Source organism: Symphalangus syndactylus, chromosome 12 (assembly GCF_028878055.3).
Source record: "Symphalangus syndactylus isolate Jambi chromosome 12, NHGRI_mSymSyn1-v2.1_pri, whole genome shotgun sequence".
Lineage (NCBI taxonomy): Eukaryota > Metazoa > Chordata > Mammalia > Primates > Hylobatidae > Symphalangus > Symphalangus syndactylus.
Window position 1 is genome coordinate 144,823,144 of NC_072441.2, and position 26,688 is coordinate 144,849,831.

The window sequence follows — 26,688 nt, forward strand, 5'->3', positions numbered from 1 at the left end:
ACACTCGCGGGAGAGGGGTGCTGGCTCCCTTTGCGCAGCCCGCCGAACCCTGCCCTCACCCTCCCAGGCTGGACAGGGAAGGTGCTCCCTGGGGCTTCAGACCCCCCTTCTCCCTTTTCCCCCTGCACCGGGACCCCACGAAAGGAAGGGTGGGAGAAGGTTCGGGAAGACCAGGGGGCTGGGAGGTTTGGAAAGGCCGCTCCAGGCTCCCGTTCCCACCCCCGCCCCAGGCTGGTCCGGGAGGGGCGGCCTCTCCCCGCCCACAGGTCCGCGCGGCCGCTCCCTCCTCCCCCGGCAGGAGCCCCGGCCAAGTGGGCGCGCCCGGCCCGGGGCGGCCGGGATCCGGTGTCGGCTGCAGCTGGCAGTGCGGCGGGCGCGGGCGCCGGAGCGAGGGGCCCGCGGGCCCGGCTATTAATAACGCGGCCGCCAGCCCGGGGTCGCGCAGCCATGGCCAGCCCGGAGCCCCGGCGCGGCGGGGACGGCGCCGCCCAGGCCGCGAGGTAGGACCGTGCCGGGCCCGCGTCGCCGCCCCCCTGGGGAGGGGTTGCTGCTGGACAGGTTCCCTTTCCCCCCGACCGCGGGCGTCTTTCGCCTGCCTAGGGGTAGTGGTCCAGCCGGGGTGGGGGCACTGGAGCCGCCTCGTGAGGGGACTTCGGGGAGTCGGGCCGTCCCGGGGTCCTGGCACCTCCTTTTGTCTATGGCTTTTTATAATACCCCTCCCCCTCCCGGGGCTACATGAGAATTAACCCTTTCAGGCGAGTGAGCATCCACCGCTCAAGTGCCATTTGGCCCTTAGCAGCCAAAGACACTTCTCGCTTGCCTTCATTCCTCCCTGCAAATGTCAGGTGGAGACGGAGGCCTCCCCTGCTGAATTGGCTGTGTGGAAGCCACTTGGTGCAAGGCTGGGCATCTGCCAGCTTGAAGTTAAGAGTCTGTCAGGGCTTGTTCTTTACGGTCCGGCCTGGGATGGGTGGGGGAAAGGTCCAGGGGCCCCCCACTATCCCTGCTGGCAGGGCACCGCTGATTAGTGGGGGAAGGGACCTGTGGCTGAGGGGTTTGGGGTGAGGGGTATTTCTGTCCCAGGTCATACTGTGGCTCTGGAACTTCCCAGTGTACCAAGAGGTGAGGGTGCAAATACACACCTCCTGACACCCCTTCACTGTCACACAGGGGCACAAAGCTGAGCGGTCTTACACACACACACTTGCCCATACTGCTGTCCACACCCCTACAGCTACAGTCAGACACACGGACCCTTGCCTGCACAGTGTCACATACACTCCCAGCCACATCCCTGAACAGGGTTGGAGAGCTCTGCGGTTCTCTGGGGACAGGGACAGAGTGTCAGAGGCAGGCTGCCCAGGGCTCAAGGAAGCCCGAGGTCAGGGGCCCCAGCTAAGCTGGCTTCCTCTCCTCTGAGCCTCCTGTCATCTGCTTCTTTCCCTCCTCTCTCTGTTTAAAAGAGGCAGCTGTGCGAGGGCAGCACCCAGCAGAGGCCTGGTGCCATGGGTGGGGTGGTGGAGGCAACACGATGTGTGCTAACAGCACAGCTTGGAGGTCAGGAGGCCTGGGTTTTACTTCCAGCTTTGCCATTCGACCTTGGGCAGATTTCCTCCTTGGAGTTCATCTGGTTTCTGCCTGTCTGCCCTTACAGAGCCCCACCCTAGGATACAGAGCAGAATGAGAACTCTGCTTGTCCTTAGGAAACTCACTATCAGGGAGACAGACACGTGCACTTCTGTAACTGGAGCAGTAAGTGTGAAGATGTGCTGCATACAGAGTGCCCTGAGAACACACATGGGGCTGTCTGGGAGATACTTTATGGAAGAGATGAAGTTTGAGCAGGGCTTGAAGGATGAGTAGAAATTTGTTAGGTAGATAGAGGGATATTGTGGGCCGGGCGCGGTGGCTCACGCCTGTAATCCCAGCGCTTTGGGACGCTGAGGTGTGCGGATCACCTGAGGTCAGGAGTTCAAGACCAGCCCGGCCAACATGGTGAAACCCCGGCTCTACTAAAAATACAAACATTAGCCAGGCGTGGTGGCATGTGCCTGTAATCCCAGTTACTTGGGAGGCCGAGACAGGAGACTTGCTTGAACCCAGGAGGCAGAGGCTGCAGTGAGTGGAGATCACACCATTGCACTCCAGCCTGGGCAACAAGAGTGAAGCTCCATCTCAAAAAAAAAAAAAAAAAAGTATATTGTGACTGCTGCATGCCAGGCTTTTTATATGTGCTGTAGTTACCTCTTTTGGACCTCACGCCTATCCTAGGAGGGTGGTAAATACCGCAGGCCTTCTCCAGCCTCCACCACTTACAACAGTTGTGGAACCTTGTGTGAGTTCTTTACTCTGTGCATTGGCTTCCTCATCTATAAAATGGAGATAATAGATGAGGATTCTTTCTTTCTTTCTTTTTGAGACAGAGTCTCGCTCTCGTTGCTCAGGTTGGAGGGCAATGGCGCAATCTCAGTTCACTGCAACCTCTGTCTCCCAGGTTCAAGCGATCCTCCTGCTTCAGCCTCCCGAGTAGCTGGGATTACAGGCACGCGCCACCATACCCAGCTAATTTTTTGTATTTTTAGTAGAGACGGAGTTTCACCATGTTGGCCAGGCTGGTCTCAAACCCCTGACCTCAGGTGATCCACCCGCCTCAGCCTCCCAAAGTGCTGGGATTACAGGCGTGAGCCACCGCGCCCAGCCAATAGATGATGAGGATTCTATAAATGAGTATTCATGTAAAATGCCTAGAATAATCTTGAACACGGTGAAGTCATTCCAAGGTGGGCGGCTCGGCACGAGAATGATGAAAGGGCCGTCTGCTGGGAAAGCAAGGACTGTTGAATATCAGAGTGGGTTTGGCTGGCTGAGCAGGTGCATCCTTCCTGGCCCTGGCTCTAGGAGCTCTGCCTTCCCAGGTAGTGCAGGGTTGTTCTCTAGTTAGGTGGTTTTTGAGAAGCTGCATTTCTCAGCTGGACACTGTGGGCTTAGAGTAGGAGGTGTAAAAAGTTAATGCAAGCTCTGGGATGTCAAGCATTGGGTGGGTTGCAGGAATAATGTGAGAGGAAGCTAAAAAAGGTATTTTTGGGGCCGGGTGCGGTGGCTCATGCCTGTAATCCCAGCACTTTTAAGGCCAAGGCAGGCGGATCACGAGGTCAGGAGTTTGAGACCAGCCTGGCCAAGATGGTGAAACCCTGTCTCTGCTAAAAATACAAAAAATTAGCCAGGCATGGTGGTGGGCGCCTGTAGTCCCAGCTACTCGGGAGGCTGAGGCAGAGAATTGCTTGAACCCAGGAGGCGGAGGTTGCAGTGAGCTGAGATTGCACCACTGCACTCCAGCCTGGGCAACAGAGCGAGACTCTGGCTCAAAAAAAGAAAAAAAAAAAAGGGTATGTTTGGGCCACATCTTTAAGGACTTTGAAACCATGCCTAGCAGTTTGGGTATTTATTGGTGAAGTGGAACAATAGTTCACTCTGTGTTGTAGCAAGTTAACTGTGGTGGTGTAGAGAATAGATTGAGTTGAGGAGAGGAGGAAGTCCTTTTAGAAGACCAGGACAAAAGTGCCAGTGAGACATGATGACTTGGAGTAGGGCCCTGAAAGTGGGATGCAGAAGAGGGGAATGAAGACTACAGTCTTTCTAAGAAAGGTCACTTTTTGGCCGGGCGCAGTGACTCGTGCCTGTAATCCCAGCACTTTGGGAGGCCGAGGCTGGTGGATCACGAGGTCAGGAGATTGAGACCATCCTGGCCAACATGGTGAAACCCTGTCTCTACTAAATACACAAAAATTAGCCGGGCATGGTGGCAGGCACCTATAGTCCCAGCTACTCAGGAGGCTGAGGCAGGAGAATCACTTGAACCCAGGAGGAGGAGGTTGCAGTGAGCTGAGACCACGCCACTGCACTCCAGCCTGGGCGACAGAGTGAAACTCCATCTCAAAAAAAAAAAAAAAAGGAAAAAAGAAAAGAAAAGAAAAGTCACTTCTCAGTGAACTGGCTATACAGGGGAGGGAAAGAGCTGTCTGAAGATTTCTTGCCTGTAGCCGGGCGCGGTGGCTCACGCTTGTAATCCCAGCACTTTGGGAGGCCGAGGCGGGCGGATCACGAGGTCAGGAGATCCAGACCATGGTGAAACCCCGTCTCTACTAAAAATACAAAAAATTAGCCGGGCGTGGTGGTGGGCGCCTGTAGTCCCAGCTACTCAGAGAGGCTGAGGCAGGAGAATGGCGTGAACCCGGGAGGCGGAGCTTGCAGTGAGCCGAGATTGCGCCACTGCACTCCAGCCTGGGCGACAGAGCGAGACTCCGTCTCAAAAAAAAAAAAAGATTTCTTGCCTGTGGCCGGATGTGGTGGCTCATGCCTGTAATCCCAGCACTTTGGGAGGTTTAGGTAGGAGGATCACTTGAGCTCAGGAGTTTGAGACCAGCCTGAGCAACATAGTGAGACTTCAGCTCTACAAAAAGTTAAAAAATTAGTGGGTGTGGTGCTACGTGCCTGTAGTCCTGGCTACCCAGGAGGATGGCTTGAGCCAGGGAGGTTGAGGCTGCAGTGAGCTATGATCATGCCACAGTACTCAGGCCTGGGCGACAGAGGGAGACTCCATCTCAAAAAAAAACAAAAAAACAAAACAAAACAAAAACAAAAATCATAAACAGGAAAGACCAAAGCCATTTGCATTTGAGGGGCAAAGCAGCAAGAGAGCACTCCCCAGTGGGAACTGACTGAGCTGGCAGGCAATAGGCAGCTGGGTCAAAGAGCTCAGATGTCGGAATGATAGAATCTGTCTTCAAGAGCATTTGACAGGCTAGAAGGGTGGGCCAGTTCTCACAAGATGAACTTTTACAGAAACAAGAAATGTTGCTTACAAGCACTTGGTATGAAAAACTTTTTTTTTTTTTTTATACAGTTTGCTTTTGTTGCCCAGGCTGGAGTGCGGTGGCACAATCTTGGCTCACTGCAAGCTCCGCCTCCCAGGTTCACACCATTCTCCTGCCTCAGCCTCGCGAGTAGCTGGGACTACAGGTGCCGGCCACCATGCCCGGCGAATTTTTTTGTACTTTTAGTAGAGATGGGGTTTCACTGCGTTAGCCAGTGTGGTCTCGATCTCCTGACCTCATGATCCACCTGCCTCAGCCTCCCAAAGTACTGGGATTACAGGCGTGAGCCACTGTGCCTGGCCTGCTTTTTTTTTTTTTGAGATGGAGTCCTGGTCTGTCGCCCAGCCTGTGGTGTGATCTCGGCTCACTGCAACCTCTGCCTCCCAGGTTCAAGCGATTCTTGTGCCTCAGCCTCCCGAGTAGCCGAGATTACAGGCATGCACCATCACGCCCTGCTAAGTTTTGTATTTTTAGTAGAGACGGGGTTTCACCATGTTGGCTAGGCTGGTCTCGAACTCCTGAGCTCAGGTGATCCACTCATCTTGGCCTCCCAAAGTGCTGGGATTACAAGCGTGAGCCACCGCGCCCAGCCCTGGGGCACTGCTTTTGATACCCATCCCAATTTCTAGCTCTTGGGGAACTTAAGAATAAAGGTAAATTAAAAAAAAATCCTCAAGAGAGTGACAGTCTGAAAGCTGTCATTTGTGTCACAAGGATATGACACAAATGAAGAGGGCACTGGAAACCTGGACATGTGTGGAATAACAAAGATAAGCTGTTTTTTTGTTGTTGTTTGTTTTTTGTTTTTGTTTTTTGACAGGGTCTCTGTTGCCCAGGCTGGGGTGCAGAGTGGTGCAATCACAGCTCACGGCAGCCTCGACCTCCCAGGCTCAGGTGATTCTCCCACCACAGCCTCCCAAGTATCTGGGACTACAGGTGTGCCCCGTCATGCCCAGCTAATTTTTTGTATTTTTTTGTAGAGATGGGGTTTCGCCATGCTGCCCACGCTGGCCTTAAACTCCTGGACTCAAGAGGTCTTTTTTTTTTTTTTTTTTTGAGACGGAGTCTCGCTCTGTCGCCCAGGCTGGAGTGCAGTGGCGCAATCTCGGCTCACTGCAAGCTCCGCCTCCCGGGTTCACTCCATTCTCCTGCCTCAGCCTCTCCAAGTAGCTGGGACTACAGGCGCCCGCCACCACGCCCGGCTAATTTTTTTTGTATTTTTTAGTAGAGACGGGGTTTCACCGTGGTCTCGATCTCCTGACCTCGTGATCCACCTGCCTCGGCCTCCCAAAGTGCTGGGATTACAAGCGTGAGCCACCGCGCCCGGCCTTAAGAGGTCTTGGCCTCCCAAAGTGCTGGGATTACAGACATGAGACACCACACTTGACCATGGTTATCTTTTTTTTTTTTTTTTTTTGAGACGGAGTTTTGCTGTTGTTGCCCAGGCTGGAGTGCAATGGTGCAATCTCGTCTCACTGCAACCACCGCCTCCCAAGTTCAAGAGATTCTCCTGCCTCAGCCTCCCGAGTATCTGGGATTACAGGCATGCACCACCACGCCTGGCTAATTTTGTATTTTTAGTAGAGATGGGATTTCTCCATGTTGGTCAGGCTGGTCTTGAACTCCCGACCTCAGGTGATCCGTCTGATTCGGCCTCCCAAAGTGGTTAGATTACAGGTGTGAGCCACCGAGCCTGGCTGACCATGGTTATCTTTAAGTGTTTAGATAACTTATATAGAAAGGAAGGTAGAAATATCTGATCCTAGAAGGAAGAATCAGGTAAATCCAGTGGCTAAAAGTTACAAGGAAAGGCTGGGCATGGTGGCTCAACGCCTGTAATCCCAACACTTTGGGAGGCTGAAGAGGGCGGATCACTTAAGGTCAGGAGTTTGAGACCAGCCTGGCCAACATGGTAAAACCCCATCTGTACTAAAAATACGAAAATTAGCTGAGTGTGGTGGCACGTGTCTGTAGTGCCAGCTACTCGGGAGGCGGAGGCTGAAATGGCACCACTGCACTCCAGCCTGGGTGACAGAGCAAGACTCCATCTCAAAGAAAAAAAAAGTTGCAAGGAAGGTTTTACCTCAACGTTATAATTTTATTAGAACGGGGCCAGGCACAGTGGCCCACGCCTATAATCCTAGCACTTTGGGAGGCTGAGGCGGGCAGATCAGGAGGTCAGGAGTTTGAGAACAGCCTGACTAACATGGTGAAACCCCATCTCCACTAAAAATACAAAGATTAGCTGGGCGTGTTGGCGTATGCCTGTAATCCCAGCTACTCAGGAGGCTGAGGCAGGAGAATCGCTTGAACCCGGGAGGTGGAGGTTGCAGTGAGCCGAGATCGCACCACCGCACTCCGGCCTGGCAACAGAGCAAGATGCCCGTCTCGAAAAAAAAAAAAAAAAATGGCATGGTGGTGCTACTTGGGAGGCTGAGGCAAGAGAATTGCATGAACCAGGGGACAGAGGTTGCAGTGAGCCGAGATGGCACTACTGCACTCCAGCCTGGGTGACAGAGCAGGACTCCATCTCAAAAAAACATATATTTATTATAATTGTGGAACAAACAGTGGTGCCTGAGGTATGTCGGGTCCTTGGAGCTGCATAAGCAGAGACCATATGGTGATGTTGCTGGGATGCTGGCAGGGGATCTACACAGTGGTTGGGTGTGTGGAGGGGTGGATTGACAGAGTGGAGGGAGCAGACGAGTGGCTGCTGACGTCTGAGAACCTGAGGTGGTCTAGGCCCGTGGCTGCTGGCTCCGGGATCGCACCATCCTTGGATTGTGGCTGCCCTTTCACTTTCAGTCATTGCTTTTGCAGGAAAACAAGAGCAGAGGCCAATTCTCCTCTTCCAGAGAACTCTGAATCCCTAAATGAGGCGGAAGCCTTGAACCCAGAAGTTACTCTATCTTCAGAGGGGTCCTTAAACCTCGAAGACATTCTCTACCTGGACGACACAGGTGACCTTGATGAGACACTCTATGTGCAAGAGACTGAGAAGGCAGAGGAGGCCCTGTATATTGAGGAGGCCGTGCAGCCAGATGAGGCTCTGCGTGTGGAGGAGCCTGGGAATCCAGAGGAGACAGTGTGTATGGAGGAAACCATGGAGCCAGATCGGATACAGTTTGTGGAGGGGCCCGGGGAGCCAGGAAAGCCCACAAGCCCACAGCAGGTTGTTACGACAGTCACAAGGGCGGAGGAATCTAACCCCGAGGAGAGCCGCAGAGCCGAGCCGAGCCCCAGCATGGAGGAGAACCTGAGCATAGAGGACCTGGAATTGCTAGAGGGGCGTTTCCAGCAGTGTGTCCAAGCTGTGGCCCAGCTGGAAGAGGAGAGGGATCAGCTCATCCATGAGCTTGTATTGCTCCGGGAACCAGCCCTACAGGAGGTACAGCAAGTCCATCAAGACATCCTGGCTGCCTACAAGCTCCATGCCCAAGCAGAGCTGGAGAGAGATGGCCTAAGGGAGGAGATCCGGCTGGTCAAGCAGAAGCTTTTCAAAGTGACGAAGGAATGTGTGGCCTTCCAATACCAGCTGGAGTGCCGCCAGCAGGACGTGGCTCAGTTTGCCGATTTCCGGGAAGTGCTGACTACGAGGGCAACCCAGCTCTCAGAGGAACTGGCCCAGCTCCGGGATGCCTATCAGAAGCAGAAGGAGCAGCTGCGGCAACAACTAGAAGCCCCTCCAAGCCAGAGGGATGGGCACTTTCTCCAGGAAAGCCGGCGACTCTCTGCCCAGTTTGAGAATCTCATGGCAGAGAGCCGCCAGGACCTGGAGGAGGAGTACGAGCCTCAGCTCCTGCAGCTCTTAGAGAGGAAAGAAGCTGGGACCAAAGCTCTGCAGAAAACCCAGGCTGAGATCCAGGAGATGAAGGAGGCTCTGAGACCCCTGCAAGCAGAGGCCCGGCAGCTCCGCCTGCAAAACAGGAACCTGCAGGACCAGATCGCACTTGTGAGGCAAAAACGAGATGAAGAGGTGCAGCAGTACAGGGTAGGCCCATTGGGCATGAAATGAACTGAGGTCTTTTAACCTGGGGAAAGAGTGGCCAGAGTCCAAGGTCTTTGGGGCTGAAGGATAGTGTCACATGTAGGAGAAAAATTTGTTCTTTGGGGCCATGCAATTCTTTTCTCCATTCTTCATTCATTCAGGCCCATGCTAAGGACTAAAGTTATCTGCACTCTTTTTTTTTTGTTTTTTTTGAGACAGAGTCTCACTCTGTCGCCCAGGCTGGAGTGCAGTGGTGCTATCTCAGCTCGCTACAAGCTCTGCCTCCCGGGTTCACACCACTCTCCTGCTTCAGCCTCCTGAGTAGCTGGGACTATAGGTGCCCTCCACCATACCCGGCTATTTTTTTGTATTTTTAGTAGAGTCGGGGCTTCACCGTGTTAACCAGGATGGTCTGGATCTCCTGACCTCGTGATCCGCCTGCCTTGGCCTCCCAAAGTGCTGGGATTACAGGTGTGAGCCACCGCGCCCGGCCTGCACTCTGTTTTTTTTTTTTTTTTGAGACGGAGTCTCGCTCTGTCGCCCAGGCTGGAGTGCAGTGGCGCAATCTCGGCTCACTGCAACCTCCTCCTCCCGGGTTCACGCCATTCTCCTGCCTCAGCCTCTCCGAGTAGCTGGGACTACAGGCGCCCGCCACCACGCCCAGCTAATTTTTTGTATTTTTAGTAGAGACGGGGTTTCACCGTGGTCTCGATCTCCTGACCTCGTGATCCGCCCGCCTCGGCCTCCCAAAGTGCTGAGATTACAAGCGTGAGCCACCGCGCCCGGCCTGCACTCTGTTTTTTTGCGACAGGGTCTTGCTGTCACATAGGCTGGTGCAGTGGCATGATCACAGCTCACTGCAGCCTCGACCTCTCAGGTTCAAGCGATCCTCCCACCTCAGCCTCTTGAGTAGCTGGGACCACAACTGTGCACCAACATGCCCAGCTAATTTTTTCTTTTTTGAGACAGGTGCAATCTTGAGGGCTCACTGCAGCCTCAACCTCCTGGGCTCAAGCAATCCTCCTGCTTTAGCACCCCCAAGCAGCTGGGACTACAAGTGTGTGCCACCATACCTGGCTAATTTTTTGTAGAGACAGGGTTTCACCATGTGGCCCAGGCTGGATTTGAACTCCTGAGTTCAAGCTATCCACCAGCCTTGGCCTCCCAAAGAGCTAGGATTATAGGTGTGAGCTACCGTGGCCGGCCAATTTTTGTATTTTTTGTAGACGGGGTTTTGCCATGTTGCCCAGGCTGGTCTTGAAATCCTGGGCTCCAGTACTTTTAATGGCAAAAGCTGCAATTAATTCTGCACCAACCTTAATAGAATCCTCTAATCTTCACTTTCCTTTTATGTGCATTTGTCCCATCTCTCTTGCATTCAAGTTATTTCTGATTAAGTGTGAGCCAGTTCTAATCCGTTTTTAGAACAGAGTGGGATATAAATACTAAGTGAATAAACAATTACGTAGTCCCTCCTAGACTGTGAACTTTCAGAAGGTAGGGAATACATTTTACTTATTGTTGTATTACTCTCTGCCACTCAAGGCTCAGAGCACATGTGCTGCTGGGCACTAATGAGAAGACTGTAGTGTGGTGCTCTAAGCAGTACTTTAATCTTTTGAAACACTGATTCCTTTGGATAAACTTAAAAATCCATGTCCTCCCAGAGATTTTGATATGCCCTTAAGGGAACAAGTTTCCCTGTTGAAATGGCTGCATTCACTTCACTGAAGATTTTGTCAAGCTTTCTGTAGTTTGTATTATGAAAACACTCTGGCCGGAAGCGGTGGCTCACGCCTGTAATCCCAGCACTTCGGTTGGGAGGCTGAGGTGGGTGGATCACAAGGTCAGTAGTTTGAGACAAGCATAGCCAATATGGTGAAACCCCGTCTCTACTAAAAAGACAAAAATTAGGGGGCCGTGGTGGCACATGCCTGTAGTCCCAGCTACTTGGGAAGCTGAGGCAGGAGAATCGCTTGAACCCGGGAGGCAGAGGTTGAGTGAGCTGAGATTGCATCACTGCACTCCAGCCTGGGCGACAGAGTGAGACTCCGTCTCAAACAAACAAACAAACAAACAAACAAAAAACACTGGTTTTTGGGGTCATAATACTGAATGTTTTTTATTTTTATCTTTATTTATTTATTTATTTATTTAATTTTTGAGACGGAGTCTTGCTCTTTCACCCAGGCTGGAGTGCACTGGACCAATCTCAGCTCACTGCAAACTCCACCTCCCGGGTTCAAGCAATTCTCCTTTCAGCCTCCTGAGTTGCTGGGACTACAGGTGCCCGCCACTGCACCCGGCTAATTTTTTGTATTTTAGTAGAGATGGGGTTTCACCATGTTGGTCAGGCTGGTCTCAAATGCCTGACCTCAGGTGATCCGCCGTCCTCAGCCTCCCAAAGTGTTGGGATTACAGGCGTAAGCCACCGCACCCAGCAGTAATACTGAATGTTTTTAAACTCTTCGTATTCCCCTTACCCTATTTTTTAAAAAATTGGTTCACAGTCTAGTGAAAAGTCATTTATTTAGCATCAATACTATCCTTAACAGCCAATACTCAGACAGACATTACATTAATAGTTGTGTCTCAGGGTAGAAAGTAATAGGCAATTTATGAGGTGCAGGTAAAAGGGCTGTGGGATAGATGATGATGATGATTATTTGAGACAGAGTCTGTCACTCTTGCCCAGGCTGGAGTGCAGTGGCGCGATCTCGGCTCACTGCAAGCTCTGCCTCCCGGTTTCACGCCATTCTCCTGCCTCAGCCTCCTGAGTAGCTGGGATTGCAGGCACCCGCCACCACGCCAGGCTAATTTTTTGTATTTTTAGTAGAGATGGGGTTTCACTGTGTTAGCCAAGATGGTCTCGATCTCCTGACCTTGTGATCTGCCCGCCTCGGCCTCTTAAAATGCTGGGATTACAGGCGTGAGCCACCACGCCCGGCCGGGATAGGTTATTTTTAGCCACTGGTTAAATCAGAGAACTCTTCATGAAAAAAGAGGTTGGAATTTTTTTTTTTTTTTGAGACGGAGTCTCGCTCTGTTGCCCAGGCTAGAGTGCAGTGGCGCGATCTCGGCTCACTGCAAGCTCTGCCTTCCGGGTTCACGCCATTCTCCTGCCTCAGCCTCTCCAAGTAGCTGGGACTACAGGCGCCCGCCACCATGCCCGGCTAATTTTTTTGTATTTTTAGTAGAGACGGGGTTTCACTGTGGTCTCGATCTCCTGACCTCGTGATCCGCCCGCCTCGGCCTCCCAAAGTGCTGGGATTACAAGCGTGAGCCACTGCGCCCAGCCAGAGGTGGAATTTGAGCTAGGTATGAAAGTATAGGGAGAATCTAGGCCAGTGCTGCCCAACAGAAATATAATGCAAGTCACATAAATAATTATAAATTTTCTAATAGCCACATTAAAATAGGCAAAGATTCAGCTGAGCTAAGCCTGAGGGGAGCAGGGGAGAAAAGATATAGGTAAAATTAATTTAAATATATTTTATCTAACTCAACATATCTGAAATATAATTAGTAACTTGGCTACAGGTGAAAAGCTTGAGTTTTGGACTTTATTCAGTAGTCTGCTGCATCATTAAAGGGATTTAATCAGGGAAATAACATGATTGCCTTGCTACTTTTTTTTTTTTTAATTTTTTTTCTGAGATGGAGTCTCCCTCCGTCACCCATGCTGGAGTGCAGTGGCACGATCTCGCCTTGCTGCAACCTCTCCTTCCCAGGTTCAAGCGATTCTCCTGCCTCAGCCTCCCAAGTAGCTGGGATTACAGGTGCCTACCACCATGGACCGAGCTAATTTTTTTTTTTTAGTCGGAGTCTCTTCTATTGCCTAGGCTGGAGTGCAATAGTGTGATCTCGGCTCATTGCAACCTCTACCTCCCGGGTTCAAGCAGTTCTCCTGCCTCAGCCTCCCGAGTAGCTGGGACTACAGGTGCACACTGCCACGCCTGGCAAATTTTTGTTTGTTTGTTTGGAGGAGTCTCGCTTTGTTACCCAGGCTGGAGTGCAGTGGCATGATCTGGGCTCACTGCAGCCTCTGCCTCCTGGGTTCAAGCGATTTCCTGCCTCAGCCTCCCGAGTAGCTGGGACTACAGGTGCATGCCACCACAGCTGGCTAATTTTTTTTTTTTTTTTTTTGAGACAGAGTCTTGCTGTCGCCCAAGCTGGAGTGCAGTGGCACCATCTTGGCTCACTGCAAGCTCCGCCTCCCAGGTTCACGCCATTCTCCTGCCTCAGCCTCCTGAGTAGCTGGGACTACAGGCGCCCGCCAACACGCCCGGCTAATTTTGTGTATTTTTAGTAGAGACGGGGTTTCACCGTGTTAGCCAGGATGGTCTCGATCTCCTGACCTCGTGATCTGCCCGCCTCGGCCTCCCAAAGTGCTGGGATTACAGGCTTGAGCCACCGCACCCGGCCAAATTTTTTGTATTTTTATTAGAGACAGTGTTTCCCCATGTTAGCCAGGATGGTCTTGATCCCCTGACCTCATGATCCACCCACCTTGGCCTCCCAAAGTACTGGGATTATAGGTGTGAGCCACCGAGCCCGGCCAATTTTTTGTATAGTAGGGAGGGGGTTTCACCGTATTGCCCAGGCTGGTCTTGAACTCCTGAGCTCAGGCAGTCTGCCTGCCTCGGCCTCCCAAAGTGCTGGGATTACAGGCATGAGTCATCATGCCCGGCCCTAATTTTTGTGTTTTTGGTAGAGATGAAGTTTTACCATGTTAGCCAGCTGGTCTCGAACTCCTGACCTCAGGTGATCCACCCGCTTCGGCCTCCCAAAGTGCTGGGATTACAGGCTTGAGCCACTGCCTGCCTCTCTACTTTTTTTTTTGTTTTTCTTTGGAGATGGAGTCTTGCTCTGTCACCCAGGCTACAGTGCAGTGGCATGATCTTGGCTCACCAAAATCTCTGCCTCCTGGGTCAAGCGATTCTCCTGCCTCAGCCTCCCGAGTAGCTAGGATTACAGGTGCCTGCCACCAGGCCCCGCTAATTTTTGTATTTTTTTTTTTTTTTTTTTTTTTTGAGACGGAGTCTTGCTCTGTCGCCCAGGCTGGAGTGCAGTGGCACAATCTCGGCTCACTGCAAGCTCCGCGTCCCGGGTTCACGCCATTCTCCTGCCTCAGCCTCTCCGAGTAGCTGGGACTACAGGCGCCCGGCACCACGCCCGGCTAATTTTTTGTATTTTTTAGTAGAGACGGGGTTTCACCGTGGTCTCGATCTCCTGACCTTGTGATCCGCCCGCCTCGGCCTCCCAAAGTGCTGGGATTACAAGCGTGAGCCACCGCGCCCGGCCTAATTTTTGTATTTTTAGTAGAGATGGGGTTTCACCATCTTGGCCAGGTTGGTCTCCAACTCCTGACCACGTCGTGATCCACCCGTCTCGGCCTCCCAATGTGCTGGGATTACAAGAAGTACTGGTGGCAGGATATAAAGTGGGCTAGAGATGCAGAGCAATGGAGAATAATTAGAAAGCTACTCTAAGGAAGAGGTTAAGATGGTTTCAGATTTGATGATTTCCCAAGGATTGTTTTCCAAAGATAATCTTATGACACAAAGTTTTAAAAAGAATATTCAGAAGTCTGTCTATCTAATCTCTATCAAATGAATCTTTCTCTTTCTATTGAGAAGTATTGGTCTTCCTGCCTCAGCCTCCCGAGTTGCTGAGATTACAGGTGTGAGCCACCTTGTCTGGCCTGAAACATTCTTGGTAGTATAATAGCTTCCTTGTTGCTATACCATCATTAAAGTAGGAAGCAAGGTCTGAAGGACGTAAGTTTTCTTTCTGAAATGGCTTCCTAAACTGTTTGCTAAAGTTCTATTTCATCAACTTACTTTTTTTTTTTTTTTTTTCTGACAGTGTCTCACTCTGTTGCTAGGCTGGAGTGCAGTGGCACAATCTTGGCTCACTGCAACCTCCGCCTCCCGGGTTCAAGTGATTCTCCTGCCTCAGCCTCTCGAGTAGCTGGGACTACAGGCTCATGCCACCACGCCCAGCTAATTTTTGTATTTTTAGTAGAGATGGGGTTTCACCATGTTGGCCAGGATGGTTTCGATCTCCTGACCTTGTGATCCGCCCGCCTCGGCTTCCCAAAGTGCTGGGATTACAGGCGTGAGCCACCGTGCCCGGCCCATCAGCTTACTTCTTAAGGGTGTCCCTTTAATCCTTAGGCTGCACTCCACTCTTAACGTTGCCTCTGTCATCACCTTCATCAATTCATTCAACAGTTTGTAAGTGCCTAATTACTGTGGGCCAGGCAGTGAGCTATGTGCTGGCAATAGCAATTAGAAATAGTATGTGTGGCCGGGCGCGTGGATCACAAGGTCAGGAGTTCAAGACCAGCCTGGCCAAGATGGTGAAACCCTGTCCCTGCTAGAACTACAAAAAAATTAGCCAAGCGTGGTGGTAGGCGCCTGTAATCCCAGCTACTCAGGAGGCTAAGGCAGAATAGCTTGAACCTGGGCAGCAGAGGTTGCAGTGAGCTGAGATTGTGGCACTGCACTCCAGCTTGGGTGACAGAGTGACTCACCTCAAAAAAAAAAAAAAAGCCAGGTGCGGTGGCTCATGCCTGTAATCCCAGCACTTTGGGAGGTGGAGGCAGGCGGATCACAAGGTCAAGAGATCGAGACCATCCTGGCCAACATGATGAAACCCCATCTCTACTAAAAAATACAAAAATTAGCTGGGCGTGGTGGCACGTGCCTGTATTCTCAGCTTCTCCGGAGGATGAGGCAGGAGAATTGCTTGAACACGGGAGGCAGAGGTTGCAGTGAGCCGAGACTGCGCCACTGCACTCCAGCCTGGCAACAGAGCAAGACTCCGTCTCAGAAAAAAAAAAAAATAGTGTGTGTGTTGGGGGGTGGGGGTAACGCTCCTGCCCTCAAAGAGTTTGTATTCCAGAGGCCGGGCGTGGTGGCCCACGCCTGTGATCCCAACACTTTGGGAGGCAGAGGCGAGCAGATCATGAGGTCAGGAGATCGAGACCATCCTGGCTAACACGGTGAAACCCTGTCTTGCTAAAAATACAAAAAATTAGCCGGGTGTGGTGGGGCATGCCTGTAATCCCAGCTACTCAGGGGCTGAGGCAGGAGAACTGCTTGAACCCGCAAGGTGGAGGTTGAGATCACGCCACTGCACTCCAGCCTGGGCGACAGAGACTCCGTCTTAAAAAAAAGTTTGTACTCCAGAAGGAAGCATAACAGACAAAAAGAGTGTATTTCGTAAAATCTAAGCACTGTTGATTTTAACATGCATCCTGATCCGAGATGTTAAAATGTGACAGTCTTGGAATCAATTAAGCATATTTCAATGTTATAAGCACTGTAACAGCTGTAGTGATAAGGCACTGTCCTGATGAAAACAGGCATGACTACCCCAACCTGGGCAAACGAGGGGACATTTCATAGATCAACAATAGTTAGGCCGGGCACGGTGGTTCACGCTTGTAATCCCAGCACTTTGGGAGGCCGAGGCGGGCGGATCACGAGGTCAGGAGATCGAGACCACGGAGAAACCCTGTCTCTACTAAAAATACAAAAAATTAGCCGGGAGTGGTGGCGGGCGCCTGTAGTCCCAGCTACTCGGAGAGGCTGAGGCAGGAGAATGGCGTGAACCTGGGAGGCGGAGCTTGCAGTGAGCCGAGATGGCGCCACTGCACTCCAGCCTGGGTGACAGAGCGAGACTCCGTCTCAAAAAAAAAAAAAAAAAAAAAATAGTATGTACTTGAAGTTCTTTACACAAAATAATTCCTTTAGTCCTTACATCTCTATGAGTTAGGTATAAGGCATTTGAAAAATAAGAAGACAGAGGTAAGGCAGAGCAGTGACTTGCCCAGGGTTAGGCAGCTTGAGAGTGATGGAGCGAGGATGTAACTCCTGAACAATCTAGCTTGAGTCCATACTCAGGCACTTCAAGATGCTGGAGCTGAACCTTAAGAATGAATTCATGCCGGGTGCAGTGAGTGGCTCACACCCGTAAGCCCAGCAATGGCGTGATCTTGGCTCACTGTAACCTCTGCCTCCCGAGTTTAAGCAATTCTCCTGCCTCAGCCTCCCGAGAAGTTGGGACTACAGGCACATGCCACCACGCCCAACTAATTTTTGTATTTTTAGTACAGATGGGGTTTCACCACGTTGGCCGGGATGGTTTTGATCTCTGGACCTGGTGATCCACCTTGGCCTCCCAGTGTGTTGGGATTACAGGCGTGAACCACCGTGCCTGGTGTATTAAACAGTTTTATGTATTTTTTTTTTGAGATGAAGTCTCGCTCTTGTCCCCCAGGCTGGAGTGCAATGGCGCAATCTTGGCTCACTGCAACCTCCACCTCCCAGGTTCAAGCGATTCTCCTGCCTCAGCCTCCCAAGTAGCTGGGATTACAGGCACCCGCCACCACGCCCAGCTAATTTTTTGTATTTTTAGTAGACTGGGTTTCATCATGTTGGCCAGGCTGGTCTCGAACTCCTGACCTCAGATGATCCGCCTGCCTCAACCTCCCAAAATGCTGGGATTACAGGCATGAGCCACCGTGCCTGGCCAGTTTTATGTATTTAGACCAGTGGTTTCCAAAACTAAAGTTTTCTCTAAAGCTGTGGACCTTCTCCCCCAGAGAATTTTACATAGCATGCCAATATATAAAGCAGGTAAAAGTGGAGTTATTCTCTAACTGAAAAGTACCAGGGGCACTCCAATTTGGCCAGCTTTTGGGGTTGCACAGAAAAGTCTGAGAACAACTAAAAATCCTATTACTTTGAGTATGAGCTCTAAGCCAATGGCAAATCCTGGCTCTATCACTAAGTTGGAAACTTTGGACAAATTACCTAAGCTCTGTGGCTCAGCACCCTCACATGAAACATGAGATTAATAATACTCCCATATCCATAGGGTTGCAAGGAATGAACTAGTAAGCCACTTTCCCACAATTCCATGACTACACATTGATTAGACCTCTTCTTCCCCTTTAACTCTTTACTCATCGTTTAAACCTGTTTGCCTTCTTCCTGAAGTTTCCCAATATCCTTAGTGTGCGACAGCTAACCCTCCTGTTTCCACAGCACCTGTTACTTTATACTACTATTGCTGTAGCAGTTCCCCTTTTCCTGACTTGGGGAAAGTATCCTTTGTCTTTGGCCTATGTAGAAAATTAAAATTGGGAATGCTGTCAATGCAAGTGCTGGGGCAACTGTAGACAGACATGTACTGGCCCTTAAGAAATTAGTATGTAGGTAGAAGGCAGCAGAAAACAAGGGACTGGCTGTCTAGGTGAAAAAAGTGGCAGGAACACAGGCACACAGATATGAGTTGGTCAGGCTAGAGTAGTGCTGTCTATCACTGCAAGCCACAGATGTCATTTTAAATGTTCTGGTGGCTGGGCGCGGTGGCTCACGCTTGTAATCCCAGCACTTTGGGAGGCCGAGGCGGGCGGATCACGAGGTCAGGAGATCGAGACCACGGTGAAACCCCGTCTCTACTAAAAAATACAAAAAATTAGCCGGGTGTGGTGGCGGGCACCTGTAGTCCCAGCTACTCGGAGAGGCTGAGGCAGGAGAATGGCGTGAACCCGGGAGGCGGAGCTTGCAGTGAGCCGAGATTGCGCCACTGCACTCCAGCCTGGGTGACAGAGCTAGACTCCGTCTCAAAAAAAAAAAAAAAAAAAAAAAAAAGTTCTGGTAGTTCTATTAAAAAAAGAAACAGATGAAATTAACTTTAACGCATTTTATTTAACCCAACACATATATTTCAACATGTAATCAGTGTCAAATACTTTTGACGTATTTTACATTCTTTTTGTGTGCTGTCTTAGAAATCTGCTGTGGGCCGGGCGCGGTGGCTCATGCTTGTAATCCCAGCACTTTGGGAGGCCGAGGCGGGCGAATCACGAGGTCAGGAGATCGAGACCACGGTGAAACCCCGTCTCTACTAAAAATACAAAAAATTAGCCGGGCATGGTGGCGGGCGCCTGTAGTCCCAGCTACTCGGAGAGGCTGAGGCAGGAGAATGGCGTGAACCCAGGAGGCGGAGCTTGCAGTGGGCCAAGATCGCGCCACTGCACTCCAGCCTGGGCGACAGAGCGAGACTCCATCTCAAAAAAAAAAAAAAACAAAAAACAACAACAAAAGAAATCTGCTGTGTATTTTACACTTACATCACATCTCAATTGAGACTAGTCATATTTCAAATGAGTCCTATGTGACTAGTGGCTTCGGTACTAGTAGTCCAGGGCTAGAGGAAAATGTTCATAGGGAAGTGTAATGGAGGCTCAAGTTGGAGGTAGGGGTCAAACTAGAGGGGGTCTGAATGCCATTAAAGAAAGTGGAAGGCCTTTGAAGGATTTTGAGTTGATTGTAAAGTTAATCTAGTGGTTAACACAGGATTAAGAGACCATCCTTAATGCCACTGTAGCAATCCTTCCTTCATTTCATTGAGGCTGTTCCACTCTGTCACAGCTTATCACTGGTGGTGCAGACTGCTTTTCCAAGCATGTACTTTTGTACCTTACCAACAGGTCTGGTAGGTAGTGAGGAATGAGCAATCAGGACAGCAGTATGCAGATGCTTCCCTCTTCAGATGACACACTCTTAGGCATGGCTGGGCACTAAAAAAGGTCCTTTGACAATGTTGGTGAAAGCTGAGTTTCAGCCAGAGTATCAAACAGTGCGGACTGATGTGCCACAGGTACAATGTCACGTATGACTCAGAGGATAAATTATCCAGATCCTTCTAATAATAGCATGTACCCCAACAACTGGATTCCTTAGTATTCTTCAAAATCTGAGGTAAAGTCACTCTCCCTTTAAATACCAACTTCACCCCTTCCTCTCTTCCCAACTCCCTCCTGCTTCCTTAAGGATCCATGCCAGCTAGCAGGTAAACCAGAGACTGACTTGCTGACATCTTCCTTACCTTATTCCTCAGGTATACATCCTAGGCAGGGACAATTTACAGAATGCATCCCAGCCTGATTTTGGAAGAATGAGAAAGTTACGAGGGCTCCCAAGGGCCTCCTGTGCATACCATCTTCATCTTCCAACTTAGAACAACTAAACAAATTCAGTCTTTTTGTGTAATGAAAAAAGGATAAGCTGGGCACAGTGGCTCACACCTGTAATCCCAGCACTTTGGGAGACTGAGGCGGGAGGACTGCTTGAGCCCAGGAACAAGATCAGCCTGGGCAACATAGCGAGACCCTGTCTCTATACAAAAAGAAATAAATAAGAAGAAAAAAGGATGCAGGAAATTAACACCTAGGATAGCCAACACCCTCATTAAAGCATCAATTTCCACATGATGTTAAGGTAAGTACCAGGCAGAAATATCTCTGACTTTAAGGAGCTTTGGACACAAAAACTTTTTCCTTAAGCCATTTATTTTCTAAACGTGGACTTCCACTAGTTGTGTAACTCTCCTAGAATTCTAGCCAATATTTAATAATTGTTGCCACACTTTTGTATTTCAATTTAAGTATTTTGTATTATTAAAAACTACCAATTATCTTAACAAAACTGCACATGGAGGGAGAGGTATATGAAACTCAGCTCACTAACTAGACCAAAATCGTCCTCAATGACACTAAGGTTGTAATACTAAACAGTCCCGATCACCCTCCCAGGATTCTATTAAGTAAGCTGTGGTTAACAGATAAGATTCCTTTTAGTTCACCATTTTCAAAAGCATTGTCACTTTTCTCCCAAGACACAACCTCTTTGAACCTCTGTTTCATAACCTATCATATAAATACCAGCCTCAATACTGCTATGAAGATTAAACAATGAACAAAAAAGTGTTTTATAAATAAGAGTGGACAATGTGAGTTTTTATTGTTTGGCTCATTAGAAATGTTCTCGGCCATCTCATGCAGGAACAGCTGGAGGAAATGGAAGAACGCCAGAGGCAGTTGAGAAATGGGGTGCAACTCCAGCAACAGAAGAACAAAGAGATGGAGCAGCTAAGGCTCAGTCTGGCTGAAGAGCTCTCTACTTATAAGTCAGTTTCTGCTGCTACACAAATTTCATCTAATACTGGCTAAGGGGATGGTGGGAGGGCTTAGGGAAAATTTTACCTTAGAGTCAAAAACAAAAAAAGGATTTGGGAAATGATTTTCAAATTGTGCTTATCCACAAACATATGGAAAATGGCTCTCTTTTTTTAAAGGGCTATGCTACCCAAGAGCCTGGAACAGGCTGATGCTCCCACTTCTCAGGCAGGTGGAATGGAGACACAGTCTCAAGGTGATCTTTGTGGAGAGAAGAGTGGTGTTTGCATTGTTACTGCTTTCCTAACAATACTAATTAATGCCTTAAAAACAACAGGCCGGGCGGAGTGGCTCATGCCTGTAATCCTAGTACTTTGGGAGGCCGAGGAGGGTGGATCACCTGCAGTCAGGAGTTCGAGACCAGCCTGGCCAACATGGTGAAACCCCGTCTCCACTAAAAATACAAAAATTAGCTGGGCATAGTGGCAGGCACTTATAATCCCAGCTACTCAGGAGGCCAAGGCAGGAGAATCGCTTGAACCAGGAGGCAGAGGTTGCAGTGAGTCAAGATCATAATACTGCACTCCAGCTTGTACAACAGAGTGAGATTGCCTCAAAAAAACAAGAAAAACCCCAAAAAACAAAAACAACAAAAAAACCCTTGTGTGCCTATTGACAAGGGGATAACCCAAATCTCCAAAATGCCTGTGTCAGGCATTCAGAGTTCATTCGGAATGTTTCAGTTTCTAGTAGGACTCAAAATATGCCCTGATTATCACCACGAATTCTGTGGCATCTAGGCTTTGGGCATCTTGTTTCCTCACCCTACCCTACCCACCTGCTATTCTCAGTTTTCCTTACAATAGCAGAGAAAGCAGTTGTGCTATCAAAAATAATAAACATATCTATCCATTAATTTCCTTATATAATATTCAAAGGCTGTGGTTTTGGGTGGAAGCAGAGATGTTCATGTTACAGACTTTTTTTTTTTTTTTGAGATGGAGTCTTGCTGTGTTGCCAGGCTGGAGTGCAGTGGCGTGACCTCTGCCTCCTGGGTTCAAGCGATTCCCCTGCCTCAGCCTCCCAAGTAGCTGGGATTATAGGCAAGCACCACCACTCCTGGCTAATTTTTTGTATTTTAGTAGAGACAGGGTTTCACCATGTTGGCCAAGATGGTCTCGATCTCCTGACCTTGTGATCCACTTGCCTTGGCCACCGGCCTCCCAAAGTGCTGGGATTACAGGTGTGAGCCACTGTGCCTGGCCTACACAGACTTAACTTTTAGACACTGACAAAACTGAAGGCATCTTTCTGACCAATCACCTATTCAGGATCCCTCCCCCAATGTTTTACCAGTATATTCTCATAAAAGTTCTATAGTCCGTGAAAGAAACTAAGGATAAAAGAAAGTCCGTGTCAAGTTGTACATTATACAGATGCCTATAAATTTTATTCATTTCCTAAACTTACATCAAATTCGCAAGTAACTTTCATTTTTTTTGAGACAGAGTCTCGTTCTGCCACCCAGGCTGGAGTGCAGTGGCACGGTCTCGGTTCACTGCAACCTCCACCTCCTGGGTTCAAGCGATTCTCCTGTCTCAGCCTCCTGAGTAGCTGGGATTACAGGAGCGTGCCACCACGGCCAGCTAGTTTTTGTATTTTTAGTAGAGACAGGGTTTCACCATCTTGGCCAGGCTGGTCTTGAACTCCTGACCTTGTGATCCACCTGCCTCAGCCTCTCAAAGTGCTGGGATTACAGGCGTGAACCACCGCGCCTGGCCCACAAGTAACTATTGTTGCTTTTTCTAATTTTCTAGGATTTTATTATTTTTAAAAAATTTTCTTTTTAGTAGAGATGGGGGGTCTTGCTATGTTGCCCAGGCTGGAGTAGTTGGCTCACTGCAACTCTGCCTCCTGGGTTCAAACAATACTCCTGCCTCAGCCTGCTAAGTAGCTGGGATTACAGGCATAAGCCACCGCACCCAGCCTTGAGGATTTTCTTATACTGTGTTTGAATCCACATGACTGATAATATGCTTAATGTTTGAGAAATTATAACCTTGCAATTGAGGTTAATGATCTGCTAACTACCTTTGTGTGGATCAGATTAAAAGTACGATCTGGAAAAGACAATGACTAATCCAAAGAAATGAAACTACAGAATTTCAGGCATTGTAATTATACCTGTGAGAAGTTAACCTAGCAGAGAAAACGTTTAACTATCCCTCCCGTCACCATCACACAGGTTACCGTTCAATTTGACAAACAGGAGGCATCTAAATATTTGCTAGGGGAACGTCATCCCTGATCATCCCTAAATCACACTGTAACAATCTCTTCTCAACAAAGCCTGCAGTAACTAAACCTCAGAAGTTCATTGTTATAAACTTTCTTTTTCTTTCAACCTTACAGGGGCTGTTTAGAAATATATGGCCAAATCTGTAACCCAGAAACAGCAAAAACTTCTTAGCAAAGGATCACTAAGTACCCTTTGGACGTACTCTTCCAAACAGACAAAAGCGCCAGAAACTTGGCAAGCAATTCATCCTGTGGAAGCTGCAAATACTGGCTGACCTGCTTAAAAAGATTCTAGAGTTGGCCGGAGGCAGAACATGTCAACTCTTTGCTGGATTCTATTTCATCTGCTGTTGATACTGATCTCAATGCACCAAGGAAAGGAAAAATGAGCCTCCTGTCTTCCAGCAGCAACCCTCACATATACCCTGAGTAAAGGATGAATGTATGGACGCATCTGGGAGTATTTTAAAGAATGTATCTTGCCTTGTGTTGACCCAAACCAAAAACATTTTTGAGGGGCACATGTGGGGTCAAAAAAATAGCCAATTTCCATTACATGGGTTTACAATTTCCATTCTTTTGTGCCATGAGTGTTAGAATTTAAATGAATACTTTTACAAAGTTTACTTTTTGTTCAAGAATATGCTGACCCATATAGTTTATTCTTAAAATTGTATCAAGGTAATTCTCACTATACTCTAAAACAACTAGACTTGAAAAGAAACCAATCGAGATTTGAATCTAATGGTTAACGCTATTCAGATTTTCCCAAGGATTTCACCTCATGAAAGTGGTTTTGGGTCAGAATGATCTACTCAGTTAAAAAACAAACAAACAAACAAAAACTAAGTGATTGGGAAAAAACAGGCATTTTATCTGGTTATTGCATCTGGTGATAGAGGCATTCAAAGCCTATTATTTCTAACCTAAGTAAAGGCCCCAGTGAAAAACACTGGGGAGATAAAACCTCTCTCTGAGAAAAGGTTCAAGGACCTTTTCCAAATTTAAATTTTGCCTTAAATTCTCTCTACCACACTGCCTTTGACACTCGTGAAAGTCCATGTAGTTCTCTAGAGATAGACTTCAAAGAAACGTTACCTTATCAAAGACTAATCTGTGCCACCTCTGATTCAATGTTTTATGTCTTTCACTTTCCCTGGGAAGGAGTAAAGCTCTTTTCTACAGCTCTGGGACTATTATATTTAATTCTGCTCTTGATAGTCAAAGACCATGGAAAACAACTGTCATCTGAAGGACTCTTCTAGAAGCCAGAGACTGGTGTTTGATGGATGTTTTATACTAAATAAAACCCATCAGCATGGGGTTATGTAGAAAAGCAATTTATTCCATTTTAAGCACTTACACAGTTAGTCATGGAGAGTAACAGGCCTGCTGGTGAAACAGGTCACCCAAAATGGAGATGGCATCAAACTAGTGGTCAAGGACTAACTCCTAAAAAAAAAGCAACTCTTATCAAGGATTAATTTAATTTTTAAAACAAATACAAGTTATCGATTCACTCTTCTCAACTTGACAGTCTACCTGTGGTATAACTGTCAGGTAAAAACATACATCTTTACAACTTGGTGGTCCCAAGTTAAAAAAAAAAAAAAAACAACAACAACAACAACAAAAAAAGAACACCATTTCACAGACAGGAAAATAAACAACATGAAAACAGCTCAAGAAATACACTAACGAGCAAAAATATATGAATATATGGGGAAAGAGGAACGTGTTGTTTTGACTTAACTGAAGAAACCAAGAGGAAACTGGTCTACATATGAAAATGTGCATCCTGGAAAGTCAGGTGTCAAGATTTGAGTAGGAATCTATATGACTCGAATCTCCCCTATTTCCTGAATAAAAGTGACATCTTTCAGTATTTATACTTCATGGCTCAGACACCTACCTCATTTGGCTCTATTCCTTACTCACTCTAGCCTTTACTTAAATGAGTCTGAAAAACTTGGGGATATAGCATAAGAAGAAAAATAATCACACATAATATTCCCCTTTCTGTAGCTACTTTAGACCTGGGTTACTAGAAAATTCCTGAAGAAAATTTCAACGTAAGTCTGTGGCTTTGTTGAATCAAGCCCCCCATTAATATTTAGAAAACACCCACTGTTTGGGCTAATAGCATTATCGGTGGTACCTATTATATAGAGGGATAGCTGAATAAAGTCTGTCTCAAAACCAGTGTTAAATCACTCTCAGGGTTGAGAAGAAAAAAGGGGAGTCTAAAATCACAAGAAGTAAAGACATATCTAGGACCCTTGTCCTTCTGGATCCACGCTTCCTTCAGGGTCTTCATCATTATAAATGTTCTCTGCCTGCCCAAAAACAAGAAAAAGAATTTAAACATGAAGACTTCTTCTAAAACTCAAGGTTTCAACAACAGATTAAGCCAGGAAGCCAGACAGTAAATACTTTATAGCTTTTGGGCCACACAATCTGTTTTACAACTATTCAACTCTTAGATGAAACAACTATTCAATTCTTGGATGAAAGTATCCGGAGACAACCTATAATGGGTTATGAAATATTAATTAGCATGATCATGTTCTAATAAAAATAGGCAGCTGGTCCCCAGGCCCCTGATTAGGACATTCCCACAAAACTGAAGTGTGGATACTATTTGTCTTGATAACCAACACTCTTGAGTTCTTTAACTAGGCATTATTATTTTTCTTTCCTTTTGAGATGGAGTCTTGCTCTGTCTCCCAGGCTGGAGTGCAGTGGCACCATCTCGGCTCACTGCAATCTATGCCTCCCAGGTTCAAGCAATTCTCCTGCCTCAGCCTCCAGAGTAGCTAGGATTACAGGCACATGCCACTATGCCTGGCTAATTTTTGTATTTTTAATAGAGATGGGGTTTCACCATGTTGGCCGGGCTGGCCTCGAACTCCTGATCTCAGGTGATCTGCCCGCCTCGGCCTCTCAAAGTGCTAGGATTATAGGCGTAAGCCACTGTGCCCGGCCTAACCAGACATGATTAATAATAGCCAAAAAAGTAAAAACAATCCAAATATCCATCAACTAATAAAATGGATACATGATACATCCAATCTATATGATGGAATATTATTTGGCATAAAAATGTCAGGCCAGGTGTAGTGGCTCACGCCTGTAATCCCAGCACTTGGGAGGCTGAGGCAGATGGATCACTTGAGGTCATGAGTTTGAGACCAGCCTGACCAACATGGTCAAACTACATCTCTACTACAAATACAAAAATCAGCCAGGTGTGGCGGTGCACACCCATGGTCCCAGCTACTTGGGAGGCTGAGGCATCAAGAATTGATTAACCTGGGAGCTGGTGGTTGTAGTGAGCCAAGATTGCACCACTGCACTCCAGCCTGGGCGGCAAAGCAAGACTGTGTGCCAAAAAAAAAAAAAAAAGCCGTCACATACTTTAGGATTTTATTTATGTAAGGTGTCCAGGCCAGGCGTGGTGGCTCACGCTTGTAATCCTAGCATTTTGGGAGGCCAAGGCGGGCGTATCACCTGAGGCCAGGAGTTCAAGACCAGCCTGGCCAACATGG

The 26,688-nt window shown here is 48.3% G+C and overlaps 2 protein-coding genes across 5 annotated transcripts in view; one reads left to right on the plus strand and one right to left on the minus strand.

The window, feature by feature from the left end:
* The first annotated feature begins 337 nt into the window (after positions 1 to 337).
* SYNC (syncoilin, intermediate filament protein) lies at positions 338 to 24,781 on the plus strand. 2 transcript variants are annotated; one of them, XM_055255554.2, is made up of 5 exons: positions 338 to 500; positions 7,698 to 8,868; positions 20,729 to 20,853; positions 21,022 to 21,098; positions 23,255 to 24,781. In XM_055255554.2, the coding sequence occupies exons 1-5, from the start codon at positions 448 to 450 to the stop codon at positions 23,263 to 23,265; spliced, it is 1,437 nt and encodes a 478-aa protein (XP_055111529.1). In that variant the 5' UTR covers positions 338 to 447; the 3' UTR covers positions 23,266 to 24,781. The 2 variants fall into 2 exon arrangements, with proteins under 2 accessions (XP_055111529.1, XP_055111530.1); XM_055255555.2 differs by lacking the exon at positions 21,022 to 21,098.
* Positions 24,465 to 26,688, minus strand: part of RBBP4 (RB binding protein 4, chromatin remodeling factor) — a 31,091-nt gene continuing 28,867 nt past the window's right edge. For 2 of the 3 annotated variants that reach the window (XM_055255574.2, XM_055255573.2), the window contains exon 12: positions 24,465 to 25,476. In XM_055255574.2, the coding sequence (XP_055111549.1) occupies positions 25,411 to 25,476 (66 nt within the window). In that variant the 3' untranslated portion in view covers positions 24,465 to 25,410. The remainder of the gene's footprint in view (positions 25,477 to 26,688) is intronic. The other variant, XM_063627977.1, reaches the window with a different exon arrangement.

Coding starts and splice junctions, on each gene's coding strand:
- SYNC (XM_055255554.2), top strand. CDS start 448: ATGGCCAGCCCGGAGCCCCGGCGCGGCGGGGACGGCGCCGCCCAGGCC. Junction 501..7,697: donor GGCGCCGCCCAGGCCGCGAG/GTAGGACCGTGC, acceptor TTGCTTTTGCAG/GAAAACAAGAGCAGAGGCCA. Junction 8,869..20,728: donor AAGAGGTGCAGCAGTACAGG/GTAGGCCCATTG, acceptor CATCTCATGCAG/GAACAGCTGGAGGAAATGGA.